The sequence below is a fragment of the Littorina saxatilis genome, linkage group LG7 (genome assembly GCF_037325665.1).
Source record: "Littorina saxatilis isolate snail1 linkage group LG7, US_GU_Lsax_2.0, whole genome shotgun sequence".
NCBI lineage: Eukaryota > Metazoa > Mollusca > Gastropoda > Littorinimorpha > Littorinidae > Littorina > Littorina saxatilis.
The window spans coordinates 48,598,584-48,623,583 of NC_090251.1; the positions used below are offsets into that span (position 1 = coordinate 48,598,584).

Below are 25,000 nucleotides of genomic sequence, written 5' to 3' on the forward strand. Positions count from 1 at the left end.
ACAAAGCAAGGTTGGGTCGGGCGTCAATCCACGATGAAGACCTCGAAGTTCCAAATTGAAGCATGTCAATGTTATAGAAATTCAATGTGACGACGATCTCTTTCCTGCTTTCATGCGGTTGTAAACAGACCAGAATTGATTCTGTTCTGTTCACATACTACTTTTAGTCCACCTACCTGCAAGGGTCAAGTCCCAAGAAATATGTCTCCGTATTCCTATCTGATCACTCTGCTCCTGGTTGTTGTTTTTTCACATTCATTATCCCTTCTTTTTTGACGGGTTTGTGGACGGCAAACTCTAAACAATTTCTTTTCATCCCAAAAGCGATCTTTGGAATTGACCGACTTAGTCCGGAAGAATTCAACTTACGTCAAGTATTCGATGTCATCATTTCGCATAACTTATGGTCTCGGTATTTCGTAGGCCTTGTACATTTCTTACTTGTAAAATGACCCTCAAAGCTAACCGAGACTAGTTGAGGTTGTATCAATGCGCCTCACCAGCAGGTGATCATTGGCTTTTGTAACTAGTGGTCATCGACAATTGATGACCGGTAATTTTTAATGAGTTGGGGCATTCTGACCAATCACAGAATCTGTTTCATTGAAACGCCAACTTGATTTAATTACAATTAACAGTCTGCAACGAGGACACGAACTCAAGCAAAGGAGCTAATATTACGTGACCATCGTTTATTGGGACCATAATTATTCTAAACCCAATCAAGATCGTCATTTTTGTGTTGATTGAGACCAAACCCTGAACTCCAAAAGATCGCCAGTTGGTATTAAAGACACCTTTCTTGATTATTGGGACCTTATTCTCAACGTAGAAAAATCGTCAGTTTTGTGTTAAAGATAACTTCCTTGGTTGATTTAAACCACATTCTAAACCCAAGAAAGATGCCTTCCTGGTTTCTTGGGACCCTATAATCTGAACCCAGAAAAATCGTTAGTTTGGCTTTAAAGATGACTTCCTTGTTTATTGGGGCCATATTCTGAATCGTCAGTTGGGTTTTAAAGATCACATCCTTGGTTGATTGTGACCATATTCCGAACCCAAAAAGATCGTCAATATTGTGTTAAAGATGCCCTCCTCGGTATATTTTTCTAAAGCCCCAAAATCTTCCGTTTTTATTGAGTCACTTGAGAAAAAGTGACTCTATGTAATCGGTCAGTGTTAGTCTGTCCGGCCGTCCGGCCGGCCGTCCGTAGACACCACCTTAACGTTGGACTTTTCTCGGAAACTATCAAAGCGATCGGGCTCATATTTTGTTTAGTCGTGACCTCCAATGACCTCTACACTTTAACGATGGTTTCGTTGACCTTTGACCTTTTTCAAGGTCACAGGTCAGCGTCAAAGGAAAAATTAGACATTTTATATCTTTGACAAAGTTCATCGGATGTGATTGAAACTTTGTAGGATTATTCTTTACATCAAAGTATTTACATCTGTAGCCTTTTACGAACGTTATCAGAAAAACAAGGGAGATAACTAGCCTTTTCTGTTCGGCAACACACAACTTAACGTTGGGCTTTTCTCGGAAACTATAAAAGTGACCGGGCTCAAATTTTATGTGAACGTGACTCATTGTGTTGTGAATAGCAATTTCTTCCTGTCCATCTGATGCCTCATATAATATTCAGAACTGCGAAAGTGACTCGATCGAGCGTTTGCTCTTCTTGTTTAAAGATATATCCTTGGTTGATTGGGACCATATTCTGACCTCAAAAATCGTCAGTTTTGTGTTAAAGATGCCCCCCTTCCCGTAGGAACCAACATGTCAGCCACCATGTACCACAGATCTACTCAGGATTTTACACAGGGAAAATCGGCGTATGGCTGCCTGAATGGCGGGGTAAAAACGGCCATACACGTAAACAACCACTCAAAAAACAAAACAAAAGTGTACATGGAAGTTTCAGCCCATGAACGCAGATGAAGATGACATATACTTAATTGTACAAATACTATTCAACATAATGGTTGCTTCCTGTGCAGGATGGACAGAATTTTTTTATTTTTTTATTTGTGTTTAAAAAAAATATTATCATTATCAGAGATTGACATTGTAGATGTCAATCACGAAGCAAAGTCAGTTAATAATTCCCACCCTGTTTAGAAAACAGCCAGGCTGTCGATGGTTTTGTTTTGTGTCCAATTTGAAGTCAGCGTTTACCTCATGCAAACGTTTTGACAGATCCGTTGTAGTTTACAGAATAGTTTACATGAGGAGGGTATCTTTAAGCAAGTTTGCGAAACAGATTCCATCAGGTTAAATTCCGCACGAACACACACACACACACACACATACACACACACACACACACACACAAACACACACACACACAAAAACACACACACACACACACACACACACACACACACACACAAACACACACACACACACCACACACACACACACACACACTTAATGGGCCATTTCCTCTGTTCATTTTATGATACGTCGTGCACTTGCCAATGTAAGGCTGACAGTATTCAAAAACAAATAACCGGATATGACAAGTCATAGATAGTGTAAATTGTTGGTTTTAATGCAGTGTGTGATCCTCGAGGTTGCATACATTGACGCGTATTTTCCTGTCAGAGGATGTCAGTGTTCTCCAGAATGAACGCTCTGTATAAAAATACATACTTCCTTCTACACTGCCCCCCTCCCCAGCCCCCACCTCCACAACTTGAACTTGAACACAAAAATCGATATCAACAGCCTGGCTGGTTTTTGTTTAGAGTGGGAAATTGTTGTTGAATTTATTTTGTTACTGACACCAATGACGCCGCTTCAGCCTGTACTCTATTACAGGTGTCTCTCACCCCCTCCCTCCTCCCACCCCCCTCTATCACCCCCATCCCCTACCCCCAACCCATTAGCCTCTCTGTTTGTGCTTTTGTTGTTGACATTAATTATAACCTGCAGTGGTGAACGTCACTTGAACATGAGTGACAAAGAGAACGGTGAACGTATGTGTATATTAAATTGCACACATTCACAGGAAAGGAATGCTTACCCGCCGAGGCATCAAAAGAAGCTTTGTAAGTTTTCTCTGAAACTGTGAATACGCACACGTTTTTTTTAATGGGTTTTGCTGGATTTATTCCCTCAGTTTTTTTGTTTTTTTTTTAAATTCAGGCAGTTTCTTTACATTTTGTTCATGCAATACACAGAAGAAAAGAATATAACACGTAGGACCAAAAAAGACATCGTAAGTCAATAGGCAAGCAATTATAACAGTTATATGATACCCAATTCAGCGTAAAGTTTCTATAATTCATTTTCGTGTAATGAATATGTTTATTAACTTTATTCATGTAGGACCGTTCCCTTGCTGGATTGTATTGCATTTAAGGGGAGGAGCTACCTTAAAATTCACCGTTTTTCATTTCAAGTCATTTGACTACGACATTCGTGAAACAGAACTGTTTGTGTTAAAATTTGGTGTGCATTTGCTTCAATGTATGTTGAATAGAAGTATATGATCACAAACAAATTTGCTTTTAGATTGACTTTGTAAAAATTATTAAATAAAAAAATAAGCAAAGCGATGGATTGAAATATGTTTGTTCGCGGATGACAAGATAATTTCAAAACAATTCAAAGTCAATCTAAAAGCAAATTTTATTTTGATCATGGACTATTATTCTTCATACACTGAAGCAAATGCATACCGAATTTTCACACAAACAGTTCTGTTTTATGAATGTTGTGGTCAAATGACTTGAAGAAGCGGTGTATTTTAAGGTAGCTCCTCCCCTTAAAGGTGCTGTCCTTCCCACGTACACAATCATGATCATCACCGCACATCTGTCCTGGCTTTCATGAAAAAGAGCATCCTTTCACCAGGACATATTCGGGGGGCCCGGTAGCTCAGTTGGTAGAGCACTGGACTTGTGATCGGAAGGTCGCAGGTTCGAATTTGGGCCTGGACGGACACGGGTCAACTGTATGTGAAGACCCAGAGACGGAAGCCATGTCCCACCCCCGTGTCACCACAATGGCACGAAAAAGACCTTGGTCATTCTGCCATAAGTTTAGATGGCTGAAGAAACCACCTAAATATGCATACACTTGTGTGTCTCATCAAAAGCCGTGAGGGCGTAAAACTCGAATTATCATATAACCCATATCATGTCCTTAAGAGGCGAAATATTTAGCCTGTAGGACAGTAAGCATTCTCTCTTTCCTGACATATCTACGCAGGGCTCACCAACGCGCACGTCCCTGCGTCATATACTCACTAGAAGCCGAAAACACGTACTCGTAATTTATGGAGGGGATCCCGGGACGCACTACACATACAAAGAGCGGGCCCTGGGACGCACTGAATTTCCTTTATCGTGTGTACCGTAGATACTTTTTCAGACTGCAATCGTCAACTTTTGTACACAGCGTGACGACAATGTTTTACAGGGACACCGGGACTTTTCGGCTTTTGGACCCTTGGACCCCCGTAAAATTCCTCATTGGGGGTCCATGGACCCGGGACCCTCTAGGAGGAGCGTCCGTGGGGAGCCCTGTATACGTAATATTCATTTTATGATATAATGACGTACACTTATGTACGCACCTGTGCAGGTTTTGACGACACAAATGCACACTCGTACCAACAATCAATATCGTAGCTATGGAATTGAACATTTTGCTGAATCAATTAAGCAGATTGACGTAAGCGTCATTTACAAAATTAATTCCACACAAACATCCCCACCCGTGTGTACATGGAACAGGTAGGCTGTTGAATGTTGCCATTTGTTTAAGCTGGAAGATGCTTGTTTTCTGTGTGAAAAACGTGAACGTGTCTGTTGTGGTGAACATGACCGCTTTACACGAGAAGGAATGAACCTTTAGGATAAGGATAAGGATACGATTCATATAGTCCCGTGAGGTTACCCTCATGGAAATTCGGGCTGCTTTCTCCATGAGAAAAGCGAGCTGCCATACAGTATACGACGCTACACTTTTTACATTTAGTCAAGTTTTGTTCTTCTTTCCTGCATGCGTGTATTCATGTTTCCAAGCCCTGAGACTTTCGCTGTGAGCTTGGGTTCTGTATCCATTGCTCCTAGATCCTTTTACGTTGTGGTGAAGACGAGTTCTAGGTATCTTGTCTTGCTGGTTCTTGCTGTTTGCCAACCTTCTTTCTCATTCTGGTGTCCTGAAATTGATATCAGAAATCCCCGTCTATTTACAATGCATGACAAGGAAAAATGGAATATTTTCCTGCAGGGAAAAAAACTGACTTTCCTGGGGAAAATGACATTTGCACATTTGATATTATATGCCTCCCCTTACTGAGAGTTCTGCGCTTTGAAGCACCTGGAAACAGAGGGAAGATAAAACCTCTTTTCACTTATCTCAAGAGTGGAATTTTACTCGTCCGGCGAAACTAGCTCAGCGACATTCCTAACCGGCAAAAATGCGCAATTCATTGTTTGCTGTCACGAGGGGGATACAGTAGGTAGCATATGGGGCAATTCTATTTACAATTACTCAATTTGTGACTTATTGTATTCATGTGACTTCAGGAATCGAGAAGAGGATGATAGCGTGTGAGTGAGTGAGTGAGTGTGTGTGTGTGTGGGTGTGTGTGTGTGTGTGTGTGTGCGTGCGTGCATGCGTGCGTGCGTGCGTACGTGTGTGTGTGTGCGTGTGTGTGTGATACATGCGTCAACGCAAACTAGGATTTTCATCAATTCCTCCGACATTATTTCATTATACACACATTTAATTCGTTAACGTCATTATTAGTTTACGTCCCGGGAGATAATGCAGTTTTTGTCTTGTCGTTGTGAAAGATAAAGATGTTGTTTGCATACGTGACAGTTTTGACGTCTCTTCCTCAAAGCGTCAAAGAACTGTACCCTATTACAGTGTACTGACTGCTGTATTGGCAGTAATACTACCGTAAAGGGAGAATGCTTTATGTCCTACAGGCTAAATATTTCGCCTCTTAAGAACAAGATATGGGTTATATGATTCGAGTTTTACGCCCTCATGGCTTTTGACGAGTGTATGCGTGTTTGGATGGTATCAGCTATCTGCACTTATGGCAGAAAGACCGAGATCTTTTACGTGCCATTGTGGTGACACGGGGGTGGGACATGGCTTCCGTCTCTGGGTCTGCACGTAAAGTTGACCCGTGTCCGTCCCGGCCCTAAATCGAACCTGCGACCTTCCGATCACAAGTCCAGTGCTCTACCAACTGAGCTACCTGGCCCCAAAAATACCACCGTATACCTGGCCAGATACTTTTATACAAGATCATGTGGTCATCACTGCTTTTAAATCAAGCAGTAAGGCAAAAAAAAATTTGTCTGTTTCTGGTAACATGGCTAAAAAAGATAGGGTCGGTAGGTCGGGATTTTTTTTATTTTTTTTTTAATTTTTTTTTTTACCCCAAATGTAGACCAATAAAACTAACTTTAAAAATCGCGCAAAGAGACTGGACTCACTATACATAGAGACAAGACACTCAACACATTTACAAATCGTCAGCGGACTTTCGTTTTCACACGTTTTTGTTGTTCATTTTCTCACCCTGTCCTTTACCACCAAAAACATTAAAAAAAATTTGAGTTTGGAAAAAAAACGTTTAGGGTCGGCGCCGAAATTTAGGGTCGGTCGGGTGACCAGAAACAGACAATTTTTTTGTTTTGGCCTAAGCTGCTTTAGGCAGAGGACTTTCACCGTATATTTGGCAAGTCAACACTGAAACGTCCCACTCACATGATAGGGATTTGTATCAAATTTAAAACAGCCGTATCTTATCGTGCTATCTCTTGACAGTCACAGTCACTATATAGTGTTCCGACATGAATATCACATTCGTAAAAAGAGAATTCAAAATCACTTAACACTAAGGCATATGATTGATATGGTTGGGATCGTTATCGTACGATTACTGTTTATCTCATTGTGATTGACATGCGATACATTATACGGGTGAGCGAGTGTTGTGAAATATGAATCTAGCTCTCGTGTATTTTTACACCCCCGGTACAGGGGTGTGTATAGGTTTCGGTCGATGTGTTTGTGTGTTTGTGTTCGCATATAGATCTCAAGAATGAACGGACCGATCGTCACCAAACTTGGTGAACAGGTTCTATACATTCCTGAGACGGTCCTTACAAAAATTGGGACCAGTCAAACACACGGTTAGGGAGTTATTGGTGGATTAAGATTCTACAAGGACTTATAGAGAAACATATTCATGGTCAAAGGGAAATAACCTTCTCAGTTGGTGGCAGTGAGAATGGGTGCAGTGAGGATGGTTATTTCCCTTTGACCAACGGGGGTGTTTTTCCTACCTCGAAGGAATTTCTTGTATTTTATCATTTTTATTATTATAGTTATTTATAGTAAGGGTAGGTTGTCAGACCAGGCTTGTGCGCTTAAAACCGCTGTCTTAATGCAATTTCTCTCCCTGTCTTTGTTTCTCTGTCTCTGCCTCTATGACTGTCTCCGTCAATCTGTCTTTGACTAGCTGTCTGTCTTTCTGTCCCTGTCTGTCTTTCTATCCCTGTCTGTCTCTTTTTCTCTTTCACTCTGTCTCACGTGCTCTCTCTATTTCTGTTTATCTCTCTCTCTCCCTCTCTCTTTCTCTCTCTCTTTCTAGCTCTCTCTCTCTCTCTCACACACACACACACACACACACACATACACGCACACACATACACACACAAACACATACACACACACACACACAAACACACATACATACATAAACACACACAAACACACATACACACCCACGCAAACACACACCCGCAAACACACACACACACACACACTCACACACATACACACACACGCACATACACACACACGCACACACACACACACGCACACACACACACACACAAACGCACACACATATACACAAACACACACACACACAAACACACATACACACACACAGACATACACACACACACACACACACACACACACACACACACACACACACACACATTACCAATGGAACAAGGGAAATGTCCTTGCAATATCTTTACCACGGGTAAAGCTGATAACACTCATAGTGCAAGTTTGCTCTGGGATGTCCAACACACACTAAAATAATCCATTTTATCTCGACAACAGGCGCTTGATGTTTACAAGTATTTTATTCTATTTCATTTCATTGAATTTTTCTCCATGTTATCGACTGTCATTTATTTCGTTACGTTGTGTTTGTTCTGTTTCGATTCATTTCATTCTGTTTGTCTATTTCATTTCAATACTAGGTTGACATTTGCTGTATTTCTAATTTCAATTTCTTTTTGTGCGTTGGGGAAAGCGATATTGATGACGACATCGACGCTGCAGCTGCTGCAGTAGCTGCTGCCGATGATAATAATAACAATATTGACAACGATGATGTCGATATAGACAATGACGACGATGTTGACAACGCCGACAATCATGCCGAATGCTCAAACGACATTATAGATCATAATTAATTTCTACCCCAATTTCTTTTTTCTATTTTAGCTCCTCCTTCTTACAACGATGCCGCCGGCACCCCAGCAGGCGGTGACTACAATGCCGGGTACGCGCCACCCCAGGGCGATCAGGGAGGCTACCCGCCAGCCCAGAACCCCCAGGGGGGCCAACCCGGGAACTACCCGGCACAACCCGGGTACCCGCCGGGCTACGGAGCCGGGTATGGCCAGTACCCACCCCAGCAGCAGGGTGGTTTCAACCCGGGACAGCACCAGCCGGGACAGCACCAGCAGTACCAGTACCAGCAGAACACTGTGGTGGTGAGCCTAACTTTCAGTACTAGTATACCCGAGTGCCGAAACACAACAATCATGTTTGGAGGCGAACTTTGAGAATTTTAGAGCTTATTTCTAAACCCCATACAAAATGTTATGGTTACGCAAAAGGAAACCAAGAACACACAGAGAGACAGACCATATCACAAACAGAACTACGAATACGAATACGAATACGAATACTTTATTATCTCATACAGAGAAATTTCAGTGTGGTGCACATTAAAAGACAAAACAAATAATAAGACAACAGATAAAAATACCATACGAAGCATACTACACTCGCGCACGCATATGTACACTAACAGGAATAGTAACATGATTCCAAATAGGTTAATTGCCGTCAGCTTTAGCTAAAAGTTTACCGCTAAAAACTATCATTATCACAGGACTAGATATGTCATTGAACAATATTTATCACAGGACTAGTCATTCGAGGGTTATCACACTCAGCATAAGGGTGCACATCAAAGAGTATAAAAAATATTCATCACAGAAATCAGTGCATATGTTCACCGGCACACATACAATCCACAGGTGTCTAGCCGGCTAGCTATTAATAGCTCGCACTCAAAGGCCAACAACTCGGCAGAGCCTGCTGTGAAGGGCGACTACCGTTTTTCGTTTTCATGTTCATTACTTTATTGTCCCATCGCTGGGAAATTCGGGTCACACACACACACACACACCTCCCAGTGGAAAAGCTAACAGCAACAGGGTTGCGCTGTACCCAGGTGTGTGCGTGTTTAGGTGTAATCAGCCACCTGCACTAATGGCAGAATGACCGAGGTCTTTTACGAGCCACAGTGGTGACACAGGGGAGGGGGGGGGGGGGTAATAGATACCGTCTCTGAGTCTGCACATAAAGTGGACCCGTGCCCGTCCCGGCCCGAATTCGAACCTGCGACCATAGGATCACAAGTCCAGTGCTCTACCAACTGAGCTACCGGGCGCCCGGTGTGAGGTGGTGTGAGGTGGTGTGAGGTGGTGTTAGGTGGATACTATTGATCTGACCCTTTGGGGAGTTTCCGACAAATTTGACGAGTCTGAAGAATGTTGGGAATCCACTGTACCTTTCTCTAGACGCTCAAGGCACGATTTCCTCGAAAACGCACCGAAAGTACGGTAATTATAGTCAAATCAAAGTGAGTGAATGCGCTTCAGGGCGCTGCTTTGTCTCTCCGGATGTACTTCAGAAGCGCCGCCTGGCCGCAAGTCGCTAGTGCAATCTATGACGCGGCGGCCCAGTGAAAGCATGAGCGAACGTGTAGCCAAGACCTGTAAGCGTACGTGTAGATATGACGTCACCCGTACACGTATTGGAGAATTGGTCTAGATGATGCTCACCCTTCGCCAATGTTCCAAATGCAGTCAAATGCAGTCATCCATTTTCCTATAACCCCCCGCGGGTTAGGGGGAGTCCCATATTGGTTGGGACGAGAAAGAATTTACCCGATGCTACCCAGCATGTCGTAAGAGGCGACTAACGGTTCTGTTTCTCCTTTTACCCTTGTTAAGTGTTTCTTGTATAGAATATAGTCAATGTTTGTAAAGATTTTAGTCAAGCAGTATGTAAGAAATGTTAAGTCCTTTGTACTGGAAACTTGCATTCTCCCAGTAAGGTCATATATTGTACTACGTTGCAAGCCCCTGGAGCAATTTTTTCATTAGTGCTTTTGTGAACAAGAAACAATTAACAAGTGGCTCTATCCCATCTCCCCCCTTTCCCCTATCCCATCTCCCCCCTTTCCACGTCGCGATATAACCTTGAATGGTTGAAAACGACGTTAAACACCAAATAAAGAAAGAAAGAATTTTCCTATACGTTGTTTGCCTCCCAGCAAGACGTGTAGATCTTGGCAAACGCGTGACGTAAAAACTAGCTTTGATGACGTTACCCTTACACGTTCCCGTGTATGTGCTGAAAAGTTCCACATCTAGATCTGTCTACTATCAAGCTGACTGATATTATAACGAGTTGCTCGGTGACATTATCGCGTTATGATTTCTCTGAAAAATATCTTTAAAAATATTGTTTAAAAAGGACCAGATTGAGTTAACGTGACCAGAGCCTTGGGGCCGGTCCACCATTGGAGTAGAAGAGTGCACGTAGAGTGACAGTTTGTCACACTATCATTTTCTCAGATGACTTTACCAGATAGTTGTTAACAACGTACCAGACAACATGGACCTAGCTGCCTTCACCACCATTAATGTATTCATTAATTCAAGGATTAATTCATTCAGTTCCTTATCCGGCACGGTTGGCCTAGTGGTAAGGCGTTCGCCCCGTGATCGGGAGGTCGTGGGTTCGAACCCCGGCCGGGTCATACCTAAGACTTTAAAATTGGCAATCTAGTGGCTGCTCCGCCTGGCGTCTGGCATTATGGGGTTAGTGCTAGGACTGGTTGGTCCGGTGTCAGAATAATGTGACAGGGTGAGACTTCTGTCTTGTGTGTGGCGCACGTTAAATGTCAAAGCAGCACCGCCCTGATATGGCCCTTCGTGGTCGGCTGGGCGTTAAGCAAACAAATAAACAAACAAACAAAATTCAGTTCCTGACCTTTTGTGTTTCCTCTCCATATTCTTTTCATATCTTTTTTGTTCATTGTTGCTTTTGGTTTTTTGGTTTCCCTTTGTGTTTGTTTGTTTGTTTGTTTGTTTGTTTGTTTGTTAGTCCTGAGGAAGCTTCAATAAGCGAAAATTCGATTTAGTATTGTATTGTGCTGTCCTTGCATTGTTGAGTACAGAATTCTTTTGTTTTTTAACTTCATTTATATATATCTTTTCTTCAGAAGACTCAGCCAACCCAGAAGGGGGTGGTAGTCATCCACGCCCAAGACAGCATTGGGTTGTCTTCACCACCATCAATTAATTGATCATTACTGTTAATATTACTTTCTGTATTTGCTTATTTGCTTATTTATTTATTTATTTATTTATTTATTTATTCTGTCTTCAGATGACGCAGCCGACCCAGCAGGGGATGATAATCAACAACGTACCGGACAACATGGGACTGGCCATCTTCACGACCATCTGCTGTTGCTGGCCTCTGGGCATCGTGGCCATCATGAGGGCACAGGAGGTGTGTAGCTTTACAGACACCGGCCGCCTTCCCGTGTAAACCCTAATGTACGACCCCACAGATCTGTCCTGGGGCGGTATGCACGAGAAAACCCGCCCTATTGGGTAGGAACCAAACCATCGTGTGCACCGCCACAGGTCAGTCTTTGGGCGGTGTGCCGGAGAAAGTGGGAACCAAGCGCTGTGTCGGATTGGTTGAAGTTAAGATTCTTTCAAGATTTCAACAAATCCGACCCAGTGCTTAGGTCTCACCCAGTTGGGCTATTTCTCGCGCACACCACCCCCGGACATTACACTATCCTTCCACGTGAACACATACCAACAATCAACAGTGGGGCTGCATTCTGTGCTTAGTTGTATTTTTTTTTGCCGAGTGCATTTCGCGGGTTGACATAATAGGTGCCAGTCACGAAATCGATGCAGCTAAAGACGGGCGCAGTGGCGTGGTGGTAAGATGTCGGCCTCCTAATCGGGATGTCGTGAGTTCGAATCCCGGTCGTTGCCACCTGGTGGGTTAAGAGTGGAGATTTTTTCGATCTCCCAGGTCAACTTATGTGCAGGCCTGCTTAGTGACTTAACCCTCTTCGTGTGTACACGCAAGCACAAGACCAAGTGCGCACGGAAAAGATCCTGTAATCCATGTCAGAGTTCGGTGGGTTATAGAAACACGAAAATACCCAGCATGCCTACCCAACGAAAGCGGAGTGAAGCTGACTATGCTCGCAGAGGATAGTTTGGGGAACCCAAATGGGCAAACGAGCTCACACGTCACCAGCATTTCTGGAACGCTGAAGAAGAAGAAGAAGAAGATGCAGCTAAAATGTCCCACTCTGCACAAAAAGCAGCCAGGCTGTTGACTGTTGATATGTGTCAAAGCCGATGGACGCTTATATCACACGTGGACGGATATGACATGCTGCACAAGTTGGTCGTCACGGGAAGGTATAGGTACCGTGCCTTTAACATTAAGCTTTGGTGGAGGGGAAGTAGTTGTACTTATCCACTACTTTATTTACTGCGCCCTCTCTCCCGGTAGAGTTTTGTGCACGGCTAGTATGATTTTCACACTAACTGCTCTACGTAATCGGCAAAGCTTTCTGTGGTGCATGTCGGATCTTTGTTTGGTATTTGTCTTTGTTGTTTGTGTCTTTATTTATTTTTTTTTTTTTTCAACTTGCCACTTATGATAACGATATTCATCAGATGCGCGCACCGCCCACGGCATTATTTTTTCTCAGTTACTCGAACTGTCGGCGCCTTGAAACGTTTCACTATGTTTTCCAATGGATCGATTCAGATGTTACATCCGCACGCGTAAATCGTGGAATAAAACCATGTGTAATTAATCGAGATTTGCCGAGTTGGGTATGATTTTACTTCACTTACCCTAGGTCAGTTTTCCGAAGTGCTAATTTCTTTTTTGTGTACCGTCATGTCCTTTGAAAGCGCCAACTGTCCTTCCGCGCCGATTTTGCCCCAAAGTAGGGGATGGGCGTTTATTAGGTACATTACCCTGTGAACGATCACTTCCTCACCAGAATGGCCTAATGTGGTCATTATTTGATATGGACAAGTCAAAGGAATGCGTTCGTTGACGTACGCGTTTGAGCAAATACCTACGTGTGAAATAACTATGAAACATAGAAATACATTTGATTTAAGTCTGTTCTTAATTAGGCGAAGTCGACTACGCGAAGTGTACTTTGTGACGTTGGCTGCACGGAGCTTTAGAGTCTTCGGTAAAGAGACTTCGGGAAGTCGACTTTTGGCTCAATTAAGACACGCCGCAGCAACAACGGGACTGTTTCTTCCTCAATATCACTGCTATTATCGCTTTCTTGAGGCGAAAACAACACGTCGGAATCATGATCTACAGGGTCCTCAAGATCCAACATCCGGAGAATCTCCTCCCGTGACAAGGCTCGCCTTCGATTCATTTTTTTTCTCGAAAAAACCGCACAAACCAGGCTAATTTTACATATGGCGGAAGGGCACACCAAGTGTGTCAAGGGAAACAACTCAATTTACTGCAAGCTTCAAAAACCGGGAAGCAATCACGAGTCGTGTACCTTGTATGTCTAATACTAAAATAGTCACTTCCCGTCCGTGGGCGTTGCAGCGCTATTACTAATATAGTCACCTCCCGTCGCGAAAGTGTTAAAGACGTGGATTATGCAAAACGTACAATGTCCTTCTGAATACTCTGATGAGGTGGAGTATCCAACGCATCTGGATTTTTACTGAAATGTAACAGCTAATCTGCTAGCACAAATGACATAAGAATTATTTACAGCAAACTGTGTGTGCTATAGTGCTGATTTAAGACCAAACACCACGTGAGCAAAACGACAACACAAGCAATATATTATTGCAAACTAATTATATCCGACTGAGACACAGGTTACAATATTAATTGTCATGCCAATTAATGAGATTAATGGTTGATGAGAGACCGGCTTGGGCACCACAAGCTTTCCGGTCGTGGAGTAAATCCCAAAGTTCCTGTCCCAAAGATTTAGCTGTGATTAATTTCACGAAAACCAGCTTGCTCTGTTGGCAACATTGAGACATTACGAAAAGTGCCCATCATCGCGACAAGAAAAGTAAACATGTTAATCGGGTTGATCTGACAAGGAAGATATATTTGCATATCTCACTTATCTGACAGGGAAGAATTATCTTCCAATATTTGACAAGGAAAATATATCTGAACAGCTGATTGATCTGACGAGGAAGATATATCTGCAAATCTAAGTGATCTGACAAGCAATCTATATACGCAGCTCTGACTATTAAAATGTATCTGCAAACCTGACATCTGAAAAAGAAGACATATTTGATGTCTTTTTGGTTTAAACCGCCTGACACTGCGAGCCAATTTTCTTTGTGTTTTCATAAGGACAGTAACATCTTTAGACTTAAGTCTTGATCTGACATAGAAGATATATCTGCAAGTCTGACCGATCTGTCAAGGGTTATATACCTACATATTAGGCAAAGGGAGATTCATTTGCAAATTTGACCTGTCTGACAAGGGGGATATCTGCAATCCTGACAAGGAAGATATATTTGAAAACATGACATGGAAGACATATAGATCTGTAATCTAGCAGCGCAAGGAAGATATAGCAGCAAACTTGACTTATCCGACAAGGAAGAAGCCCGAATGATCTGAGAAGGGAGATATATCTGCATGTCTGACTGGTGGGAGATATATCTGCATGTCTGACTGGTGGGAGATATATCTGCGGAACTGTGATTTCAGTCTCGCCGCGCGCTGGACCGTGGTGACATGCTTTCTGCGGGCACGCTGAGTGCCGAGTCCCGGAGATACTCCATGTGGGCCATAGCTGGTGGCTGTGTATCTATCGTCATCGCCGTCATCATCATCGTCGTCGTCGTTATCAACATGCAGAACAACACCTACTACGATTACTAGACTCATTTCCACAGGCTGAAAAACATTTACCCTGTGGAAAGTCAAACGCACGAAAGCTGAGAAAGTGGAACCAACAACAACAAAAAAGAGAAAAAGAGAAAGAGATTTGATTGAAGTCAGAAAAACACTTGACTATTTTTTTTCTGACGTTCCATATTTTTACGAAAAAAGAACACGAACCACGTTTGTCTTCTTCTTTTTAAAATCGTTCATGCTAAATGATGTGTCGAGGTCCAAGAGAGATATTCTCACCGATTTGAGGACGTGCCATACAATTGAATATGAAATGCCATACGAAAGAAAACTGCTCGAAATCAGGAAAATTAATGCTTTCTGATTTTTCTGTTTGGGGCTCTGTCAAGCAAAAGGGAGAATGTCAAAAATACTTACAACAGTTTACATGAACCGCATTTGAATCCTAGTCATTTTAAAACGGTCGGTGTCAAGTCACTAAAAACCAGCTGTGTTCATTTACAAAACGCAATCAGACAGGCATCGTGCGTTTTTCACTCATTTCATTTTTTTAAAATGTTTTATGAAGAAAGCTGTCAGTAAATGTACTTTGAAATATGCATTGTCTTTGATTTCTAGTTCATGTACATAGAAATTAATAGTTTGAAGAAAATGATGTCAGGAATATTCCATTGCCGAATTAGACTTGCCATGAAAGTGGAGCAGAGGTGTCACTTTCCTTCTGAAATACACCATTAACGTTTGCTTGACTAGATAGTGATAAAGTGTTTGCTTATAGAATTAAATATAAATTGGTAATACATACATTTATTGTGTTTGGAACCTATACAGGGAACACTATGATTGTAAATAACTGAAATTCGTTCCGTATTTTTTAACATGTGGATGTGTTCGAAGAGAATGTCAAACAAACCTTACTGTGATCAAAACTGTGATTAAGTTTCTAAAATCTGTGATAGTTGTTCCTGCAACATGTTATTGTTTTACAGAATACAAAACACATTCATAAACTTAAGTCAACATTTCTGTGTGGCCCTTACACTTTCGATATATGTAAACCCTTACACTTTTGATATATGTAAATGTTGGCTCATCAGACATAAAGATTAGACAAACCGCGCATGTCTTTGAGAGCGATCAGGCGCTCGCGCGTGTGTGTGTATGTGCGTGTGCGTGCGTGTGTGTGTATGTGTGTGTGTGTGTGTGTGTGTGTGTGTGTAAATACTTGTACGTCTGTGTGTGTGTGTGTGTGTGTGTGTTTGTGTGTGTGTGTGTGTAAATATTTGTACGTGTACGTGTGCGTGTGTGTGTGTGTGTGTGTGTAAATACGTGTACGTGCGTGTGTGTGTGTGTGTGTGTGTGTGTGTGTGTGTGTGTGCGTACGAACTTATATGTATTTTTGTTTCAGGGATAAGACAGATAAGTAGATAAGACACCGGGCATGTGTGTTTGTGTGTGTGCGTGTGTGTGTGTACCAGACACTGAACACACTCAAACACCCCACCATAGACGGTAAAGTACACAGAGAGTACACAGTCTGTCTATTGACTTCATAGGAGTAGCTTGAAGCCTTTAACCGTCAGCGCAATGCATGTGCGCTTAATCCATTATTAAGAACATTAGCTGTCAAATGTGTGAGCAACGTGTGATGGAAACAGCTGCAGCCATTTTAATCAAAAATGATTTTTGCATCTTGACCTGATGAACTCGGTTTGCTCAAACAATCAGCTCACAGGTTTTATCCATCGAGACACAGGCACTTCACTCCGGGTGGGTGAGAGAAGGAGTGGGGGCTTGGGTTGCAGTGTTAGCTGCCCTTTCATACTCCGTTATATCGGTAGTACGTATGCAAGAGAACACACACACACACACACACACACACACACACGCGCGCGCGCGCACACATACACGTACAACACCACACACACACACTTCCGCACGCACACACACACACTTACGTACACACTTACACACACACACACACACACGCCCCTGTTCGAACGATTTGGGAAACAGAAAAACAATGCGAGGCGCTGAAGCAAACACAAAACAAAGTAGCATCCAAAGCTGCATGTTCCCCCACGCAAGGTGATTTTGTTTTTGTCTGTCTGTTATTTCATTCGTCCACTTCAAAGATGAATCAATTGAGATTGTAGTGAATGCTTCATTTTATCTGGTATTTATAATAGATGTTCTGACTTGTGCCTGCAAAATTACCTTTGACAACTTACACTTGTCTTGTGTGATTTCAGTCTCGCCGGGCAATGTAGGGTAGGCTCTCGTTGGGCAAAGGCTAGATGTAAAACAGCTCTTTTGTCTGAACCTTTAACTTTGACAATTAACATTTATCTTATCTCTTTTGTGGTTTCAATCTCGCCGGGCTGGATAGGACGAAGGGTAGATGTAAAACAGCTCTTTTGTATGCTTACTCCATTACCTTTGAAGATAAACATTCATCTTATCTCTGATGTGATTTCAGTATCGGCGAGCAATGTATAGAAATCAGACGAAGGTTGAATTTTAAAAAGAAAAACTCCTTTGAATGCTTACTTGATTACTTTTCAAAATAAACATTTATATCTTTCATAATAACATTCTGAAAAAGGCAGTTTGCCAAAATATTGAAACAGAAAAAAAAAGTGGTTACTGATGTATCCACTTTTGTTGAAATGTATATATTTCGTGTGATTTCAGTGCCGCCAAGCAATGTAAAGTAGTCAGGCAACGGTTGAATTTAAAAACCTTGATTGCTTGCTTACTCCATTACCTTGTAAAATAAACATTAATTTTATATCTTTCGTGTGATGTCAGTATCGCCGACCAATGTAAAGTACTCAGGCGACGGCTGAAATCAAATAAGAAAAACTGATTGATTGCTTACTCCATTACCTAACAAAATAAACATTTATATATTTCGTGTGATTTCAGTCTCGCCGTGCGTTGGATCGTGGTGATGTGACCTCCGCCAGCAGATTCAGCCAGGAGTCCAGGCGTTTCTCCATGTTCGCCATCGGTGGAGGCATCGTCTCCATCATCGTCATCGTCGTCATCATCGTCGTCGTCGTTGTCAACAACGTCAATTCATACAATAATATCTATGACAGATATAGTAAGTAGACGAGTGGGAAGAGGCTGAGTTTTGTCGTTTGAGGAGAAACTTGGAGCCAGGAAGGTGAAAGGCCCAGGAAATCAAGCAGAAATGCCTTGAAAAAAGAAATGTTAAAAGCAGGATAACAAGTTTGGTGGTTTAAGCAGAAGTGTATTCTGATTTTAAGCTGGTTAATTTCCGGAGGAAATTCTAATAATTTTGTCTTGAGAACGTGAGAGAAAAGAAAGAGCTAAACTCTCAAGTTCTTAATGAAAACGCGCTAACGGACTTTGGATCTAAGCATGCATAATCTCCATTGTGTTTGGTCCATTCTGTAAAATATATATATGTCAAAATTGGTGGCTAGAGGAAGTTGTAAAATCTGTTTACAACTATAAGAATGTGTAAATATCAGCCTATATACTGCAATGCAGCGAATAATACTTGGTCGAAAAAGGATTCCAGTTTTCTATTTTTGTTCATGTCACATTTTTCTTTTTAATCATTTTAGTTTTTACTCGTTCTTGTTTTTCTTACTTGGATTTTATCAAGTTAAGATTGACTAATTGTTTCTATATTTTGTGATAATCAGACTGTGTGCCATCTCCATAATCACTATAACATTCTACTTTGAAGATATCACTACACTGAACACAAAAAGTTAAGGATATGTTTTCAGTAGCTTAGATGTTACAGAGCAGTGTTTTGGTCAAAAACATTTGTGTATTTGAAGATCTGCCTTTCTTCTGCTCAAAAATGGGTTTATTGAAACTTGAACAATATTGGGTATGGCGTCTTAGGTCCCTGTCCACACCTACCTTAAAAAAATGCGTGTTTTTTTGGTTTTTACCTTCCTTCAAAAATGGCGTTTCTTTTTACCTACCTTCAAAAATGGCGTTTTTTGATGGCAATGTTTCACATTGAGACGTCGAAAATGGGACTAAAACTGCACAATATTTCACTGTTTGTCCGTGTCTACAAACGAACATGGCTCACTGATACATCTCAGGTAAGCCAAAATAAAAAGCTTGGGTACTTTTCGTGCAACGTTGAATTATTTTGCTGAATTAATGCCTTTGGTTGTAAACGTCAAAATGCGAAATCAAATCTACTCAAAACGGATCCCATTTTGCACAGCGGCCAGCCGGGAGAAGATTACCGTTGGATGAATGTTGGGGGGGGGGGGGGGGGAGGGGAAGGACCGGAGATAAGGTGGGTAGGATGCAATGGACCAGTGACAAAAAGGTAAGACTTAGGTCAAAACAAAATTCAGATTGTGTAATAACCATGCGTACTGAAGTTCATTCAGTTCAGGCCATGGCACAAACAAAATCCCAGTTGTTCGAACGTCTGTGAGCTTACTGCTACGTGGGATCACTTCTTTTATTCATTTTGTTTATAACAGCTGGTATGTGAAGTTCAATGTTCATTCAGCACATGATATTCTCCGGGTTTTTTCTTTCTTTTAAACGACATGTGTATATACATATACATTCTCATCTTAATGTTTGATGAAATGAAAAGATTTGTGTTTTTTTTTATAAGATTATCAATTTATGGAATCGTATTTGTTTTTGTTGGTTTGTTGTAGTGGGTTTTTGTTTTTTTACATTGTTTTCAATCCTTCACAAAAGCTAGCTGTGATTAATATGTCTAGTATCCAGAAAATTAAAGCGTATATCTATATGACACAATTTAGTTTGATTATGTTGTGGTTGTGATATTGTTTGACAAAAGATCTACAATTTTAAATAAAACAAAACCATCTTTTTCTCGATCATCGCTTCAAGCCCTTGTGAGTTTGTTTTGAATACAATACAACAACTTAAAATTCATTAAAAAAAAAAACCACCTCACATGCAACAGTATGTTGCGAGAGACAGAGACAGAGACAGAGAGGAGGAGAAAAAGAGCGTGCCTACCTACGTGCGTCCATATGTGTGTGTGTGTGTGTGTGTGTGTGTGTGTGTGTGTGTGTGTGTGTATGTGTGTGTGTGTGTGTGTGTGTGTGTGTGTGTGTGTGTGTGTGTGTCAAAAAAAACCATCGTATTTTCGACTGAAAGGCAAATTACCTTTTGACAGCGGTCTAACCAATCCTTATCAAAAGAACACACACACACACACACTCACACACACACACACACACACACACACACACACACACACACACACACACTCACCCACCCACACAAGTGCTAGTCTTTCGGATGAGACGAAAAACCGAGGTCCCTTCGTGTACACTACATTGGGGTATGCACGTTAAAGATCCCACGATTGACAAAAGGGTCTTTCCTGGCAAAATTGTATAGGCATAGATAAACATTGTCCACCAAATACCCGTGTGACTTGGAATAACAGGCCGTAAAAAGTAAATATTCGCCGCAATGGCTTGAGATTTACTGGCCGATGTGAATGCGTGATGTATTGTGTAAAAAATTCCATCTCACACGGCAGAAATTAATATGTAAATCGCCGTGAGCTCTTGTGAGAAGGGGCGATTAATAAATGTCCATTATTATTATTATTATTATTATTACAAGCAGAATAACACATACACCGGCCCCTGTAGCGCAGTGGTTAGCGCATCGGGCTGCGGGCCGGGAGGTCGTGGGTTCGAATCCCATCAGGGTCATGTGGGTTTTTCGGCCTACGGTCGGCTCCTACCCAGAGTGGAAGTGCTATGGTTCCAATGGGAAGGCTGGGATCACACAGCCGAGTGTCATTCACTTAACGAATGCGACTTTGAGGGTGCTCAGGTTCTGTATACCTGACCAACACCGCAGGTGCGGCAGTTCTCGGGCCTGGTTGACGCCAGGATATATTATGACAGTAAGCGTAGAGTGCTGCCCTGTCACGTAGTCTCAAAACCAAAATTGGAAATCCAAAGCATCATCATTATAATCATCCTCATCTCATTAATCATCCAAAATATAAATTGTCCTTGCTCTTGTGGCCCTTCATGCCCGGAGCTCTCATGGTGACCTTGGTCTCATTGTTCCTGTTCGATCCTTCCCTGAATAGTAGTTCTGCTGTCAGTCTTCAACGTGTGACGTTCTGGGGGGTCGACGGAGGGACGTGGTAGCGGTCTGCTCTCTCGAGGGGACGCTCACTCAGTCTGGCTCCCCGACTTAAAGTCAAAGTCGTTTATAGGGGGCATAGTAGGTAGTGGGCTGCGTCCGTTAGCTCGGGACAGACCCACTACTGAACACCGTCGAAGTGACTCAGCAGAAGTGCAGTGTCATCTTCCGAGGGTAGCCTACCGCAGCGACCCGACATCCCCCCCCCCCCCCCCCCCTGGAGCGTCTGTAAAATCGACAGCGGAACGAAATTCAGAGGTGGTTGGAGCAGCGAGTGCAGGGACGGGGCGGTGTGAGAGCACAACGGTACAAAGGAACAGGTGTAAAGACTGGGGAAAAAAAGAAAGAATAACACATACACACGCGCGCGCGCGCATACACATAGCGACACGGCACTCACTCTCAGTCACACACGCACACACACACACGCACGCACACACACACACACACACACACACACACACACACACACACACACACTCACACGTAGGAAAAGGTTGCCTAATATGGACTGGCTTCTAATATGGAACACCTCCTGTTCTGACAAACTAACCGTGCTGGAGCGCTCAAAACAATTTCATTGGCTGTATTCACCCTCTGTAGATAACTTGTAACTGTCAGAACAGTTGCAAAAACAAAAACCTGAATACCGTTAACTTTTTTTTTATTTTTTTTTTTACACGTTTGGCAGTATTCACTGTCACATTTACGTTATGCAGAGTGTCGCACTTGCCTTACGCTTATGCAATCACCTCTGCGCATGAGCTTATGTCAAAATCATAAGCTTTGGACCAGTTCTATTTTTCTATGTAGATTTCATATCGCGGAGCAAATTGACCAATCAGGAGATGCCATGGGCCAGTTTCACAACACAGAAACACAGACGGTCGACTGCCGCGGTTGAACCAATGAAATACAGAAATCCCAACTCAATCGGGTTTCACGAAGGAGATGCCAGTCGGTTGTTCCTGTTTGCACGGGGAGTTGCCCGATTGCAGTGTTGCTCTCCTCTAGCACCATTGTCGGACAACCGCGTTAATCCGACAGAAAATGTGATTATCCCTAGAAGAATACTCACATTATGTTTGGATTCTGAAGCATATGTGGTGATCGTTTTTTGAATAAAGTCAGGGTTATGTCTTGAAGACGTCACATTATGGCGTAAGAATTACAAGAAGTCTCGGTCATTGTTATTTAGAGCGGGCCGAGACTAGTTTCTTCGTCGAAATCAAGCGGAAGTGGTAATGTTGAACCGCGTTTTATCCTACATACGTGAGAGAGACACCCGTGAGATAATAATCGTTCAAATCACACGTGTGTATATCATGTAAATAAGGTCATGTCAAGCAAGTCTGGCAGGGACCTGTTTTTCCACTGCTTATGATGCCAAAGTCACCGAGACAAACGTCATTATAGAAACAAAAATTGCGCTCGCTAATTACCCTCGATGAATTTTTAGAACTAACACGTCACGCCACACTTTCAGAGTGACGTTTCTTTGCTTTGACGTAATAGATTGCACGAGGCTTTAGAAGAGATCGAGGTTCCAAAACAAGCGTCTTCAATTAATCTGCCTCGACTGCAGGACATTCAGTAAAATACACGTAAGTACAGTATGTAGGATAAACAGAATACTACACTGATGGCTTGCTGTGTCGTACCAGATTTACACTCGTTGCTTTTTCAAATAGTGAACAGCTCGCTTTCGCTCGCAGTTCAATATTTAAAAAAAACAACTCGTGTAAATCTGGTACGACACAGCAAGCCATGTAGTATTCTCTATATGAAACGTAACGCAAGTGTGACCGCGATTTCATAAACACATTTAGACGAGACAAGTATAATGTGGACGAGTCGAAGACGAGTCGCATTATACTTGTTCGAGTCTAAATATCGGACCCTATTGCTACGATGAAAACACAATAGCGTTTATATAGCTATTCTGACATTAAATTCTGTGTTAAAATCATGTTTTTGTCAGCAACAAGTACCAGAATGGTCCATGTCGTTGATTGCAGACGACGGTTCCCTTTCCGCATGAAGCCACGGAAATAACCGAACATTGAAAAACCCACGGACATGTATTACGGAGAAAACTCGAGATAACCGGATGTTTAGCATTACGTCAATATGCTAGGAATCATATGACGTCATGACGTATCATGCTTGCCTACGTAGATTGTATGTTCGAAAGTCTGACTTCTGTTGGGAATTCGCGTGGTGAAGACTGCGGTAAATCTGTAGATGATAAGAGAACAAGGATTGTCTCAGAAGAAACGACTAAATGTTTCAGACCGGTAACTTCATTTCAACATTGCACTATACAATGGACGTTCTATGTGACAGGAGAGTTTGCTGATTTTGTGTTAAACATTGGAGAGATCGTCTGCTAGAATCAGAGATAGATCGCTTCAGATTGCAGCTTCTGGAAATGTGCAAGGTTTGTTGCCTGTTAAAGAACTGGATTTTACACGTAATGTATGTCATGTACAGTAAGCAACAACAAAAACACACACAAAGGAAATGGCATCGTCTGTCGACTAGTCACAGAAACAAACCTGGCGAGGTATGCGTGTACTTTATACACTTGGAAGAAACCGGAACCATGCGTCTTTGTTATTGCCGATATCGTTTGGATATCGGCAAAAAATGACCAACTTCCGTAGCGTTATGCTTTGATGATCGGAAAAGGGATGTGTGAGACCATCCAATCACAGTCCCCGAATTCCCCCACGTGTCCATCAGAATAGCTTATGACGACTCATGTGCTTTTCAAATGGGGAGAACAACCTGGAAACAAACCTTGGGTTACAAGATGATGTTGTTGCCAGGCAAGTTTCTCAGAGGCTTGCAGTGTCTCACTTCGTCCTCATTTGACTGAGGCAGCGGTTCCAAGCAAACGGAAGGGACGAAGGGTGCATACACGACAACTTGCAAGACAGCAACACCATCTTGTTATCATCCAACTGCCCTACCCCTATCCAACTTGCTCTGTTTTCGTCGTGGAGGCTTCTACATCTACAGTGCATTATTTCGTCAGTGTGTCCGCTTTTAAACACAAACTTTAAAAAACAAATGTAATCTGTTTTTTTTTTTTTTTTTTTTTTTTTTTTTTTTTTTACATGTATAGGCTTTACATTACATTAAATCACATAGACAAGGGGACAATTACAACACACAGGGGGTGGGGGTGGTCATGGCTTGGTGGTCGCAGTATCAAAAATATGTAAAGGAAAAAGAACCTAAGGGTTACATCAAAACATGCATACACAAGCGCCAATCCTTGTAAAATGTATCTAGTGTATTATTCATAGCTGCGTTGTACTTTTCCCAAATAAATCGTTGCTTAACATTTCTATTAAATGTCTGAAAAGGAGGGATCTTTTTGTTCATTTTGGAAATATCAGGGATCGCGCTAGCTTTTTAAAAAATGCGTAAGTCATACGCAACGAAACGAAAAAAACGCGTCACGGACCAATATTTTTGCGTACTACGAAAACACGTACAGACACAAACAAAACACGCACGAAAGACTTAAAG

The 25,000-nt window shown here is 42.1% G+C and overlaps 1 protein-coding gene and 1 non-coding gene across 4 annotated transcripts in view; both read left to right on the plus strand.

Moving 5' to 3' along the window:
• Window positions 1-20,160, plus strand: part of LOC138971682 (proline-rich transmembrane protein 1-like) — a 24,356-nt gene extending 4,196 nt beyond the window's left edge. The window contains exons 2-5 of one of the 3 annotated variants that reach the window (XM_070344457.1): window positions 8,510-8,589; window positions 8,620-8,781; window positions 11,759-11,884; window positions 18,224-20,160. In XM_070344457.1, coding sequence (XP_070200558.1) covers window positions 8,510-8,589; window positions 8,620-8,781; window positions 11,759-11,884; window positions 18,224-18,412 — 557 coding nt within the window. In that variant the 3' untranslated portion in view covers window positions 18,413-20,160. Of the gene's footprint in view, window positions 1-8,509; window positions 8,782-11,758; window positions 11,885-15,148; window positions 16,414-18,223 lie in introns of those variants that run through there. The other 2 variants (XM_070344456.1, XM_070344455.1) reach the window with 2 other exon arrangements.
• A 781-nt stretch (window positions 20,161-20,941) lies between these two features.
• On the plus strand, window positions 20,942-21,015 carry Trnar-gcg (transfer RNA arginine (anticodon GCG)). Its single transcript has one exon. It is a non-coding gene; the product is annotated as a tRNA-Arg (tRNA).
• Window positions 21,016-25,000: the final 3,985 nt, after the last annotated feature.